Source organism: Pagrus pagrus (assembly GCF_965226575.1).
Source record: "Pagrus pagrus genome assembly, chromosome: 8".
Classification (NCBI taxonomy): domain Eukaryota; kingdom Metazoa; phylum Chordata; class Actinopteri; order Spariformes; family Sparidae; genus Pagrus; species Pagrus pagrus.
Genome location: NC_140192.1, coordinates 11,302,317 through 11,315,692, shown reverse-complemented (window position 1 = coordinate 11,315,692; position 13,376 = coordinate 11,302,317). Strand labels below are relative to the sequence as shown.

General features: G+C 40.8%; 2 protein-coding genes across 4 annotated transcripts; one reads left to right on the top strand and one right to left on the bottom strand.

Moving 5' to 3' along the window:
- The first annotated feature begins 3,272 nt into the window (after window positions 1-3,272).
- agpat9l (1-acylglycerol-3-phosphate O-acyltransferase 9, like) lies at window positions 3,273-10,275 on the top strand. Of its 2 annotated transcripts, none has more exons than XM_084359847.1 (14): window positions 3,273-3,365; window positions 3,686-3,956; window positions 4,803-4,869; window positions 6,115-6,263; window positions 6,378-6,523; window positions 6,629-6,703; window positions 6,814-6,903; window positions 6,987-7,080; window positions 7,171-7,286; window positions 7,666-7,721; window positions 7,931-8,016; window positions 8,133-8,261; window positions 8,389-8,468; window positions 9,287-10,275. In XM_084359847.1, the coding sequence occupies exons 2-14, from the start codon at window positions 3,813-3,815 to the stop codon at window positions 9,393-9,395; spliced, it is 1,341 nt and encodes a 446-aa protein (XP_084215973.1). In that variant the 5' UTR covers window positions 3,273-3,365; window positions 3,686-3,812; the 3' UTR covers window positions 9,396-10,275. The 2 variants fall into 2 exon arrangements, with proteins under 2 accessions (XP_084215973.1, XP_084215974.1); XM_084359848.1 differs by lacking the exon at window positions 3,273-3,365 and adding an exon at window positions 3,463-3,543.
- A 1,119-nt stretch (window positions 10,276-11,394) lies between these two features.
- On the bottom strand, window positions 11,395-12,933 carry LOC311261323 (uncharacterized protein). Of its 2 annotated transcripts, none has more exons than XM_084359849.1 (5): window positions 12,840-12,933; window positions 12,617-12,758; window positions 11,791-11,833; window positions 11,645-11,687; window positions 11,395-11,554 (listed from the first exon to the last, which is right to left on the bottom strand). In XM_084359849.1, exons 2-5 carry the CDS (start codon window positions 12,742-12,744, stop codon window positions 11,445-11,447), a joined length of 324 nt encoding a protein of 107 aa, XP_084215975.1. In that variant the 5' UTR covers window positions 12,745-12,758; window positions 12,840-12,933; the 3' UTR covers window positions 11,395-11,444. The 2 variants fall into 2 exon arrangements, with proteins under 2 accessions (XP_084215975.1, XP_084215976.1); XM_084359850.1 differs by having other exon boundaries at window positions 12,617-12,746.
- Between the last annotated feature and the right edge of the window lie 443 nt (window positions 12,934-13,376).

The window sequence follows — 13,376 nt, the reverse complement described above, 5'->3', positions numbered from 1 at the left end:
AGAAATATGAAATTATACATCTCAAATTATAAAAAACTGTTCTTAGATGTTATGATTGTGTTGCAGAGATATCTACTGAAGTTAGCATGCTAACAGCTGTTAGCATGAATTCAATAGGTGGCCAATTCTTACATATCTAAAAAGATAATAATCATTAGTCACAGCCCTACAAACATGAACTTCCTCAGTCCTTATGTAGCTATGACTAAAATTGTATATTTTATGGCAGCAGTATCAGCTTCACGATAAAACTAAATACCTGTCACTTAAAAATCTACACTTGATGAATGATAGTACTGCTGTGTAGCAGAATGAGTCAGCCTCAGCAAACACGCAGTTATGTAATTGTATATAAACTGATATCTGACCTAGTCATACCTTTTAGTGCTCTATGGCCAAATATAGAAGGCATAGGGTTGAACAGTTGAGGAAAAGCCTCCTGTTAAATATGTGCATTGGTTATTTTTTGCATGCTGTTCTGTTTGTTACATTTTTGCAGAAGAAAAGGCCTAAAAGTCAAACAATAGACACACCCTGTGCAAACTCATCCATTCTTAACTTTTATTTAAGTCCATGGGACAAATATTTGTTCACTCCATATTGCGGCTGCAGCTTTTGCACAACGATTTCTATATGGACACGCTCTAATTCTGCATTTCTGCCAACAGAGTTGTATCAGCCAGAATGTAGATTCTTTCAAACTGGACGTTGAGAAATCCTCTGTAGAAGTAGACCGGCGAAAAAATCCCCAAGAGATGTTTTCTGAAGTTTAAAGTGCACTGTTGAATAGCTCTCTGTGTGACATTATTTATGATTTCCACATAACATTTAAAGACCCTGTGAACTATACTGTAATGTACCATGTGTTAAAGGCTTTTCTGAGGCGTGTCCTCTGAGGGCCCCTCTCAGTAAATACTGCTGTTGTTCAGTTGACTAATATGTATCCCCGGAGCAGATTTATGTGTGACTAAATGGAGACCTGACACATTCCCTCCTGCTTTGTCTCTGTCCATGGGAGACAAAGAGGCAGAGTAAATCTATCTATCTGGATCCAAATGTAATATTGACGGAGTTATTTTTGAAACAGAGCATTTTGAAGTCCATATAAGACCGCTGGATAATGAGGTAGTGGCTTTTAACCAGGAAACATTTGGTATATTTTCTCTTAGAAATCTCTTTAGGGACACGCTAATTTTGGAAAGTTGAGTGCCTCTCTAAAAATAACATAAACCACTGATAGCACACAGTGCAACACAGTTATATGACTAATGGGCCATACTGGGGTGTTTCCCCCAACATGACCCAATAAAACCAGCATGCTACACGAGCAGTGAGCTCTTTGTGTTGAGGCACCGAGATTTAAAAACAGCTATTTTTGAACAAACGAGCACTGCCTCACTGAATGTAACACACCCTGACATTAAAGGACAAATAGTGGGTTGTTGGTTTGTGTTTTGCTGAACATGAAATGTCTACCTGGACTGGGCATTTTCCTTATTTATTAACAACTTCATTGCTCATTTTCATCTTTGCCACGTATCCATGACCGTGGTCCAGAAAACTCTCTGGATTAGGTTCAATCCCAGAACGAATCGCCCGCTTATCACTCCCAGAGACGTTACCCAAACTGACCCCCTGAAGTCCCCAGTTACAGTAATGTGCAACAGACTGTGAAATGTCTGAACCTGGAAAATAATCAGGACCTTTTGTGAGTCCAAGGTGGGAGAGAGAGGTTTTCACACCGAGGGACTGTGGCCACATTCCTCATAAAGGCTTCTCTTTGTTGTGGTGAGTAACATTTCTGACAGGTTTGGGGCATTTTATGACGGCAGTATAACTGTTTCCTAAAATGTATCAAATTTCAGGTCAGGATTTTAGTGTTTTAGCAGCTTTGTTAGTGGTCGCTGCTCTCAAAGGACGAGAGGAACTGAAATTATTGTATGACAACAACAAAAAACGATTAACTGAATAAATGAAATGCTTGGTGCTCCAGTGTACATGAAGGTGACCAGAGTTATATTTTGTCTTGTTTGTTTGTTTTAAATTTTCAGTGCAGAAATAGTTTTATTTTTTTCTGCCTAAAACATCTTATTACAGGGTCCACTTACTTTTTACAGTACAGTGTAATATAATCCAACACAACTGCTCTGACATAAAATCTATTTTAATGATGCCTATAATAAGTTTAAGTTGATACTGTCGTCGAGCTGTTAAATAAATTATATGCCTTAGCATTGAAGTCAGTAAGTCAGAAGTGTGAGTATTGTAGTGGACTGCATTATATTCAGAGGTGTTTCTAATATTGTGACCCTTCATGTATGAGGACAGAAACATCAGAAACCCCTCTGAATATACTGTAATGCAGTCCAGTACAACACTTACAACAACTATGACCTCAATGCCAAGGCATATCATTTAATCAAAACCTCTGTAATCATAATAAGGATAACTTTACTCGCTTATCAGAAGAAATACAAAGTGTGTCACAGAGAAAACAATGATTACACAGCAAAATGAGTGATAAGTGAGGGATGAGGGCAAAAGATCAGGATATGCTGTCAGATAAAAATGCATTTTTGGAATAGACTTTGAAAACAAAAGGCATCGACTCACAGAGCCGTGTGTCCTCATAGCCCCTTAGTCTTCAGCACAGACTCTAGAGGACAGAGCACCGCTGCCCGAGGATCTCAAAGGTTCATTAAGGGATGAAAAGGTCTAAAATATAAACAGATGCCAGGTCATTAAGAGCCTTAAAGGTAATCAATAAGACCTAAAACAAACAGGGAGCCAATGTAAAGAGGCTAAAACAGGTGTGAGATGATTATTATTATTATCTTACCTCACGTTAAAAGCCTAGCAGCTGATTTCTGTCCAGTCTGAAGTCGTATCAAGACAAGAGAAGAATGAACCACAGCTTCTTCGTCTCTGAAATTCAAATTCAATTCAAATTCAATCTTTGTGATGTCTTGCTCAAAACAGAAGGTGCTCATTAAATAGATGCTACAGATTTTGATATGTTGTGACAGAAGATGTGTTTGTTTTGTGATCTGCTGGCGTCGAATAACAAGGATTTCTGTTTCCTGACAATTGATTCAAGGAAATTTAACAACCTCTAGTTATTTTATGGTATATAATATATTTTATGGCATGAGCAGTTTAATGACATCATATTAGATAGCACAGGTGTGTAACTGATGAAGGAGCAGGTGAGTGTTCAGCCCGCACTTCCCCCTCTGTCCGCAGGAGGCGCTGTTGCGCTCCGTGAACTTTGTTCCAGTGGTGAATGGGCGTGTTTGCTCTCTGAGCTCCGTCCTTTGAGTCGAGTTACTCCTCAGGAAGGAAGGACATGGACTTAAGTTTGACAGGTAAGATGAGCCCGTGTAACTCGAAAACAAAGCCGCTGGTAGTTGTAGAAAGCAGAAACAATGCAGTGCTGTACGCAGTCTTCTTGTCTAAGTATAGAAGAGCTCTGACACAGTTAGGTCATTTAAGGATTTGTTTATATTGGCAGGATTACAGGTGGTAGTGATCGTCGGTGTTAATGTGCGTGTGTTTCTCTGAAGCGTGCTGTGACCTGCTGAAGCTTCACTCCTGATTAAATTAACCGCAGTGTTTATTTTGCTCACATTGTCATTGTGCTTGTTGATGACCTTCATGTGCTGACAGCTGATTGTGTCTCACACAGGATGGATCTACTTTGGTGAGAGCAGTGATACCTGACAAGTTAGACACCTTGCCCCCACACTACAGGACTGCACTACATCTGAGCCACAGGGCTGTTCTGGCACACATTAGGGCATACAGTGGAGAAGATGGAGGACTTCTGGGAAGGAGCCCTCTGGACGATGAAGATCTGGCTGTACATGATCATCAGCCTCATCATGATCCCAGCCATGTTTGGCTTCTCACTGGGCATCTCTGAGACCTACATGACCATCCTGGTCAAAACCTTAGAGGTACTGTTGTTTTATAGTTATGTTCCTGGCAGATCAAGGCTGGGCAATATATCAATATATCGTTATCTTGATATCAGACAATATATTAGATTTTAGTGATGTCATAAGTCTTTTCCTGGTTTTTAAAGGCTGAATTACTGAATTACATTAAAGTGTAATTTTCTAAACTGACCACACCTCTGGTGTTGCACTTCCTTTTAGTTGCTGTTACCCACTTAGTCATCAAATCCACATTACTGATTATTTATCAAAGATCTAATGGTGATAATAATAATAAAAGTACCAATAGTCATCCTTACAATATTGCCACAATATCAATATTAAGGTATTTGGTCAAAAATATTGTGATATTGATGTTGTTGCCCGGTCCTAATATTTATAAAGTGCTTTTCAGGAGATTTCAAAATATATAGATACATATTGTGTATCGTGATACAGCCAAAGAATATTGCATTATTAATTTAAAGGAGACCTATTATGCTTTTATTTTTTCCCCTTTCCGTCAGTGTGTTAGAATGGTTATTGTGCATAGAAGATCTTGAAAGTTAAAAAAAAAGTATGCACCAACAGAAGCTCCTCTCTCCCACAGAAAACACTGCTCCTGAAACGCCTCGTCAGTAGTCCCGCCTTTAATTCTGTGACTTTGTGACATCACACTACATCACCATGTCACATATTTGCAAAACTTATGCCGAGCAGCTAGTATGGCATGTAAGAAGAAGATACGATTATCAACATGAAAAAGAGCATAATATGTCTCCTTTAAGGCAATATAGCCCAACCCAGTGTCATCCACTGGCCCGCATAAGAGGTGGCCATTAATGTGTCCTGTCTGTCCTCCGGCAGTGGGCCACTCTGAAGATCCAGAAGGCACATGCTGATGAGCGAACACTCAAAGCCTCGCCATCTAATGGTGAGTGGAAAAATACGCATTTGGAAGGATGTTCAGGATAGATAGATAGATAGATAGATAGATAGATCTGCATTTGATGAGGGCACTCTTCTTGAGAAAAACGGTTGTCATATCCTCTGTTGTGAAAGATGGGGCTTTGCCGACAGATATATGTTGTGCTGCAATACTGGATTTCATAAGACAGTTTACGACAAGTCTCGACAAGCATGTTGCAATGATATCGCCCAGATCTGAGAGTCATTTATTTACCAGTGCAGATCAGAATGCCTTTTTGTTTCTGCATTTATTATTAAATGATAACCCCGTGACCCTGAACGGCAGGTTAAATTGTTTTATTTTGGGACCGCAGGACTGTCTCTGTCTGGCACCGTGACTCTGTTAACTTGAGAACTTTCACAACGAGGTGAAGTTGCTTTGTGAACACCGTCTATCTCACATCTCACGCAATTGCTCTTTATCAGTCACAGAGCTGCACAGGGTGGTTCCCCCTGCTGTAACGCATGAAGACATTAGCTATGTCAGCAAGATGTGGCCTCTGCAAGGTCCAAAGTGTGTCACTGTTACATTTTTAAATCTGGATGATGAATAGAAGAAGTGAAAGTGCTTCATGAAGAGAGATAAAGCAGACATTGCTGTAAAAGTTTTGACTCGATATTAAATCCAGATTTTGGACTTTGTTCACTGGGTTATCAGATAATGTGGAGTGTGAGCTGAGGTCAACTCTTAATTGTTCTGAGACCTGTCAGCTCACTTCACTTATTATTATGTATTTCAGGTCAAAAGGTGAAAGGTCATGTGTGGTGATGAGAAACTTCTAACTATCTCATCTCTCCTGTGAACTCTTAGTGTAACAGAGCCAGTATTTTGTGTCCAAATGATCTTGTTCTGCCAAATGACACATGTTGTACATTCCTAGATGACGCAGATTTGCTGTGGAGGATATTATGCTTTAATTTATCTTAATCATTTATGTTATTTTTACGTAATTCTTGCTAAGTACAGAATGTAACGTCCCTCCAAGAAACACATTCCTGATCCTGAATGAACTTTGATTTTTTTTTTCCTTCTGTTGACTCAAACCATTTCGTCCTCTGCCACTATCAACACAATCTTAGAAGATACAGAGAGGCTGATTTATCTTCCAGATTACTGTGCAGATAATGATTCCTATCAGATGATTGACTTTGACTATGTGTGTGTGTGTGTGTGTGTGTGTGTGTGTGTGTGTGTGTGTGTGTGTGTTAGGTCTCATCCAGAGGGAAGATGGCTCTATGGAGAAAGAGTTTGAGGAACTTAGACGCAGTCGCCCCAAACCACCTGTAGGTGGTGATTTTGCCCTCAGTGACTGTTTCTATTTCAGCCGGAGAGGAATTGAGAGCATCATAGAGGATGAGGTACATTTCAACTTAATTAGCATGAACACGATGAGTTATGTCAATGGTGATAAGTGATTTGTTATCCCTGGTTTTGCATTTCAGATTTTTAATGTCATTGATTTGTGAATTTAGGTGACGCAGCGGTTCACGTCAGAGGAGCTGGTGTCCTGGAACTTATTGACTCGCACCAACAATGATTTCCAGTACATCAGTCTGAGACTGACGCTGGTCTACGGCCTCGGCATCTTTGTGAGATACTGCATCCTCGCCCCGCTCAGGTACATGAATACTGAATAGAGACTGATTCAGTAATTCAATATGTGTATGACATTTTATTCCTTCTGTTTGAAAATGAAAGACTAAACGTGTTCCTCTCTCTCCAGGATAACACTGGCCTGCATCGGTCTCACCTGGTTGGTCATAGGAACATCCGCGGTCGGATTACTTCCAAACTGGCGGTACCTACAAACTATAACCATTCTAATGAATAATAGTCGTATTCGGTTTTTAACTTTTGTTCCCTCTGAAACGTTTCCCTCCTCATCTGTGCTTGTGTTTTTGTTTTTAGGGTGAAGTTCTGGCTCAGTGAGTGGGTCCATGTGATGTGCTACAGGATCTGTGCTCGAGGACTCTCTGCCACCATCCGCTATCACAACAGGTGAGTGAGCCTCCTCAGCGTTTAAACCTTCTAACAATAACACCTTCTGATACTGACTTCATGTCCTCACCTCGCAACAACAGGGAGAATAAACCCAAAAAAGGAGGAATCTGTGTCGCCAATCACACCTCTCCTATCGACATTGTGATTCTCTGCAACGATGGGTGTTTTGCTATGGTACAACTTCTTTTATTTGACATTTCCACACATTTTTATCCCTTTCATTCCGAATCATAATCACCATAATTGCCTAAATGTGTTTGTCAGGTGGGTCAGGTTCATGGAGGTCTGATGGGAGTCATCCAGAGAGCCATGGTGAGGTCCTGTCCTCACGTCTGGTTCGAGAGAGCAGAGATGAAAGATCGCCACCTGGTGACCAAAAGGTGCGTTTTCCGCTCCTCCGCTCCAGCACATCTTGTCAGGCTTGTCTTTGCACGTCTTTCTCGCCTGTATATCCTCTCTGTGGCTGCTCTGGCATTAAGAGAGGTTGGCATTTTCCTGGCAGTGAAGTCTTCTAGAGTTTCTGCATCTGCTCTCATCCAAACAAGAACAGATATGTTTTGGAGAGTCGCTACTGAGCAGTGACTCACACAGTTTGGATTCCAGTACCTCATATAATAATATCACATCTTCACCCCAGACGCTCGTTCCCAGATGTTTGATGTAATGTCCAAATGTGGAAAAAAACTCTTCAAAGGTTTAATATGTAGATATTTATGCAGCCAGGAAATGGTTTTCATTACCTCTTTGTGCCGCTTCCAGGTTGAAGGATCATGTGAATGACAAGACAAAGCTTCCCATACTGATATTTCCAGAGGGTGAGTGTGAGCATGTCGAGAGATAGAGTTACTTTATGTTTGTCTTTGTATGATCAAAGATAAGACGCAGTGAGTGTTGTTGTTTTAGCTCAGTGCCTGGCGGCAGTCTGACCCCTGAGCTGTGACAAATGAGCAGCTACTTTATGTGGGTTTGGACAGAGCTCACACAACTCTGTCCTCTTTAATCTCCTGATGTCTGGTTTTCACAGGAACCTGTGTCAACAACACATCTGTCATGATGTTTAAAAAGGGAAGTTTTGAAATCGGAGCAACGATATACCCAGTAGCCATTAAGGTACATCAGTCCTTTCAGTCAATCGAGCTCCAGCCCTGGCTTACATATTTCAAGGAACAGTTCCTCACTTACACTGAATGTCTGTGGGTTGTTTTTTTTTGGTTTACGTTTCTTAGTATGACCCAAAGTTTGGAGATGCTTTCTGGAACAGCTCCAAGTACAGCATGGTCAGTTACCTGCTGAGGATGATGACGAGCTGGGCCCTCGTCTGCAATGTCTGGTACCTGCCAGCCATGCACCAACAGGTGAGTAAGACATGAGCTGAACCGTGTGCATCAGGTCCAGCCCCCTCCCTTCCTCCAGTTTATGTATAGTACACACACAGACACACATCACGGTGGGCTGAGTTTGCTTTCTGTTCAAAAATGGCAGGACGGAGAAGATGCTGTCCAGTTTGCCAACAGAGTGAAGTCGGCCATCGCTCACCAGGGAGGCCTGCTAGATCTCCAGTGGTAAGATCTTTATTTTCTTCAATTGATTGTTTTTTTAATTGTTCTGGAGTATTTTACTTTACTTGTTCTGGTAGGAACTGACATGATCCAGGCTTAAAGGGACAGTTCAGCAAAATACACATTTTCCCTCTCCCTGTAGTGCTATTTATCCATCTTGATTGTTGATGTGAGTGAGATTAGAGAGTTTTAGAGATTTCTGCCTTCTCTGGATTATAATGGAGCTAGATGGCACTAGATGGGGTGCTCAAAGTGCCAAAAATTTGTCTTTCTAGAAATCATGACCCGGTTGCTCAAGATCGTCCACAGACCTTGCTGTGAACACTTTTGTATAGGAACTATTTTCACTCTACCAAACTACATCGTATCACTGAGCAGAAAGAAGTACAGTGTGCATCTATTCATGAATAGAAGACTAGCTAACTGAGCTAGCTAATGTTTAAACTCAGCCAGGGAGGATGCCAATGATGTTAACATCCTGCGCTGTCACGAGCCTCTTCTGGAAAGAAACACTGCTGTTGAAATGAGACTCAAGATTTTGGGTTGAACTGTTCCTTTAATCTGTGATTCAGAAACCAACCCATAATTCACATTCATATACAGTAATTGTATCATAATGTCACAGCTGGTGAGTGAGAATCTTTCCATGGTTTCCAAAAAATGATTCTCCACAGAGGCACATGCAGTCCCTTAACTAAACGTCAGACATGAAAAACACCAAGACAACCTTTCAGCTTGACCGTGATATGTATTGACATTGAAGAGTGAAATGATTAGAACCACTCTCAGTTTGTCCCGTCTCCACCTGTCCGTCTCTGCAGGGATGGAGGCCTGAAGAGAGCCAAGGTGAAGGAGTCGTTTAAAGAGCAGCAGCAGAAGCAGTACAGCAGCATGGTGGTGGGAGACGACAGCAGCAGCAACAGTGACTGAGATCCCCGCCCAGCATGCTGTACAGATCCCTGTTTTTGGAGAATGTACACCGGAAACAGGCCACTCTCCTCTAGTACGTTCCCATTAGCTGGATACTTTCAGGGAGTACTGCCAAGTGGACTTAAACACAATGTGAAACCTTAGGTACAGCTAAGAGGAGGAGATTCTCAGTGATTCACAGCAAACACAAGTGCAATATGAACTTTATGAGAAGCTGAGCTGAGCTCTCGGTTTTAACCGCTGCTGAAGATACCGTAGCTACTGTTTTGATTGAATGATAATGCTGAGATAATGCTCTGAATGAAATGTGTGATCGCAGACAAACCACTGGATCCATGAATGTCTCTACTCCAGGGGTATCTGACATCGCCGTGTTGGTGTTGTTCCTAGAACATCACACTTCATGTTGCTCCAGGACCATCCTCTCAAATTATGAAAATCCATGTCTGGAGCAAGCCGTCATGGCTGAATGTGTTAGGTGTAGGACTCTCACTTAGGAGACGGGTTTGCATCACATTTGAAACATATCTTTATACTGTTCACTTATAATTTTACACTAAGTTCATTTATTATTTTCCACTCCTTTTCAGTTTTCTGTCACTGGTTGGTTAGGTTTAGGAAAACATGGTTTGGGTTCAAATAGACACTTTCACAAAGTTGAACAAATGTTAGAAAGGATAACTTCACTTCATTTCTTTTTCCCGGATTACAAAGCATGACTGGTCCGTTGCAATGATGGTCCAGGAGCAACATTAGTAATGATAGTCCAGGAAAAACACCAACACGGCGATATCAGACAGAGCCCCTACTCTCACAGTCAGTTGAGTCATTCATGTGCTGTTCATTGTTTTTTTAAATAAAATGTTGTTTACAATTTTAACGCCAACAGTGTTGTTATTCAATGCCAAAAAGAACCTGGAGGTAGATGTACTGTTTTATAACATGACACGGCATAAATTTTAATAGGGATGGGAATCAGAGGTTAACTCACGATACATTACTAGTACGATATGTTGCTCATGAGATGGCATCACGACATGGCGATTCTGTGAAACTAGTTACAAGAAGATCATCTAACAATGCGTCACGTTGTTTGTGTGAAACTGAAGAAGAAATATACCGCCCAAAAGGCAAAATCAGCAATTATGTGTTAATTTACTGCATTGTGGTGTCTTTTTCACAGAATTTGAAGTGGACAAAAAAGAGTCTTAGCTTAGTGCAACTTGTCCATTTAAAAAAGCCATAAACAGGCACAAGCCCAAACTGCTAGAAATAACAGCAGCTTTGGAGTTCAAATGTTTAAAGGAAGGACACAACTATGACTCACTACAATTGTTTCAATCTGTGTAGATTAAAAATCCCCCCAGGCTTTAATGAAACCCCTGAAAACTCATCTCTGTTCCTCAAAATGACATATTTGGAAGATTTTTCCATGAAGAAAATCCCTTCTTGGGTTCAAAATGGCTTCGACGTAACTCTACTACCATGGCTCATTAAGTATTCAATAGCAAACTGACAGGTGAATCTGTTAGGAGTTCCTGCACGCTTTGTTAAAAATATCGATACTTGGCACCAGTGTATCAATAATGTATTGTAAGAGGAAGGGATATGATATATTGTGGTATCACCATTTCATCCCTCCCCTATTATTTAATATGTTTGACGGATTCAAAGAGAGAAATACTGAGATATTCATGATTTAAGTATTTAAATATTTGTTTTATATATTTAGATTTTGCAGTGTTACACTGCAACATAATTAACACTGATAAGCACCTATGAAACACAGTTTCCAGTCCGAAGACAACCAGTTTGAACAATAGATTAGAATTTAGATTATTGAATTTAACACTGATAGACATTTAGCTTTGTTTTCAAGAAAGGAAACTTTTTGCAAACTGTCTTAGTAACCCTTGACCCCTCGCGGTTTTTTCACACAAAGGTAAAGCATGAACACAAGAGACCCAAAGGTTTGGCACTTAAATAATGCATGAGTAGGTTGAGTGTGAAAGCCCAGTTCATTAAATGCCCGCACGAGATGTGACGGCCTTAAAGGATGACACACAGCGGAGACTTTTTAGATCTCTCTCCACCGGATGGTTTTCCTGCAGTCGGATCCTCACTGCCGCCATTTTCCTCTGGGTTCCCCTCTTTGGTCCCTTAAAAGCAAATTAAAGACAGACGTCACTCACCGCGACTGTGTAAATGTTAATGCTGTTGCTTTTGTTTCAAATTGTCATCGTCCTCACCATCATTCTCCTGATCAGTCAGATCTGTATTGTCCTGCGTACCCTGTGTAAAAACAAACATCACTTAATTACATGAACACAGCTGTCACATCAGCACATCGTGTCTGACAGCCTCGAAACCAATCAGTTATGATGGCAGCACTTACCTGCAACAAGTTAGTTTTGTTTTTCTTTCTCTGTTCCAGATATCTGCAAAAATAATCATCAATGCAAAGAAGTTTACATTCAATTGCCAAGAAATTCAGCTGAGTCTGGTTTATCTACAACGATGACAGCCAGTGTTTGTGTGTGCAGCAGCTTTCCTTGAAATGTGACTTCCTGTCTCTTTTAGTGAACTGGCCAGGAGAGACTAATGGTCCAGTCAAATATTTATGAGCCTGATTAGTGCCTCACATCTGTGTCTCCTTCTGCACAGTTCAAATGACAAACAGGTTGCAGCTGATTCAGACGCTGAGCTGCTTTTATCTCTCAGCAATAAATGCCAATAAAGCTTAATCCTCTGTTTGTATTGTGTTGGTTTCTACATTCAAAACAGCCATGGCTGGAAAAATCTGTCATCACACAATGTCTTGTGTTTCTTCAAGGCTATGATTTTAAAATTAGCTAGCTAATTAGTTGTGTTAGTTTCCTTTACTTATGCGTAGCCATTATTTAATTTAATTTGATCATGCTGGAAAACTGGTGAATGACTGGTCTTCTCGATAACAGGGATAAACAAACACAGTTATAGATTGGGCCTTTAACAACAGCTTTTATTTAATCATCAAAATCAACATGATAAAACCAAACCACTATGAACTTTCTTAGGATGTGGAATTTCCTACACTGCCATCCTGTAATGTGCTTTGAATGTAAAGTACACAGTAAATTCTCTGTGTACTGAAAATTCACAGCACTATTGATGCAAAATGAATCTATTACATTTAAAATATCTGTTACATTTGAGTACACGTGTGCAGTAATCTAACCCACCGTTGCAGATAAGAGTCATGGCTCCTGTTGGCAGGTTTGGTCTTCTTCTTCAGTCCATCTGGTGTCCACGTTGTGCTTGTATCTACTCCTACATCCACCCTGCCTGCAGCTCCAGATGCAATAGGCATTTCTGCCAGGAGGACTGCAGATTTCAGAAATCAAACATAAACTCACTCATCATTTGGATGCAACTCTGCAAGAATGTGCTGTGAGTGGAGCATGCCTTGCAGAGTAGCACAAACTCCTCCTCGAACTCCTGTTGTTGACTGGCTGTTTGCTGTGCGAGCAGGAAAATGTGGCCGTGGAGTTTATGGAGGTGTTTGTTGTTGTATCCATGGCAACAGTCTCTCAAAAGAATTGAACAGCACTGAGGCCTCTGTGAACGGGAACCACTGACGCCCTCTTTATTTATCTGTAAAATGTGTAGAAATAGTCACATGTGCCTTCACATGTAGTCCAGGGAAAGTCTCGGATCACAAAATCTTTTACCAACCAAGAAGAAACTACTTTGTCTTAGTTATCTTAAGCCACGTTTGCAGGAACTTCACTCAGAGACTACGAACCTTAGCACAGCGCGTTTCCACCACAGGGACCAGGGTCTTAATTAAGTTCTGGGAACATTAATTGTGCCCTCAAAAAGTCCCTGCTCAGGTGGGGTTTGCAGAAAGCAACATTGTTGATTGGTAAAGTACTCACAGCATTTTTATTTCAGCCACCATTTCTTTTTCAAATCTGCTGCTGCAAACCAGTTATTTTTTTG

Bases quoted from the DNA above. Each gene is read 5' to 3' on its own strand.
- LOC311261323 (XM_084359849.1), bottom strand. From the start codon at position 12,744: ATGCCTATTGCATCTGGAGCTGCAGGCAGGGTGGATGTAGGAGTAGAT. The intron at 11,688-11,790 runs GTAAGTGCTGCC...GTTTTTACACAG, and splicing joins ACAAAACTAACTTGTTGCAG to GGTACGCAGGACAATACAGA. The intron at 11,555-11,644 runs GTGAGGACGATG...TTTGCTTTTAAG, and splicing joins GACTGATCAGGAGAATGATG to GGACCAAAGAGGGGAACCCA.
- agpat9l (XM_084359847.1), top strand. From the start codon at position 3,813: ATGGAGGACTTCTGGGAAGGAGCCCTCTGGACGATGAAGATCTGGCTG. The intron at 4,870-6,114 runs GTGAGTGGAAAA...TGTGTGTGTTAG, and splicing joins CAAAGCCTCGCCATCTAATG to GTCTCATCCAGAGGGAAGAT. The intron at 7,287-7,665 runs GTGCGTTTTCCG...TGCCGCTTCCAG, and splicing joins CGCCACCTGGTGACCAAAAG to GTTGAAGGATCATGTGAATG.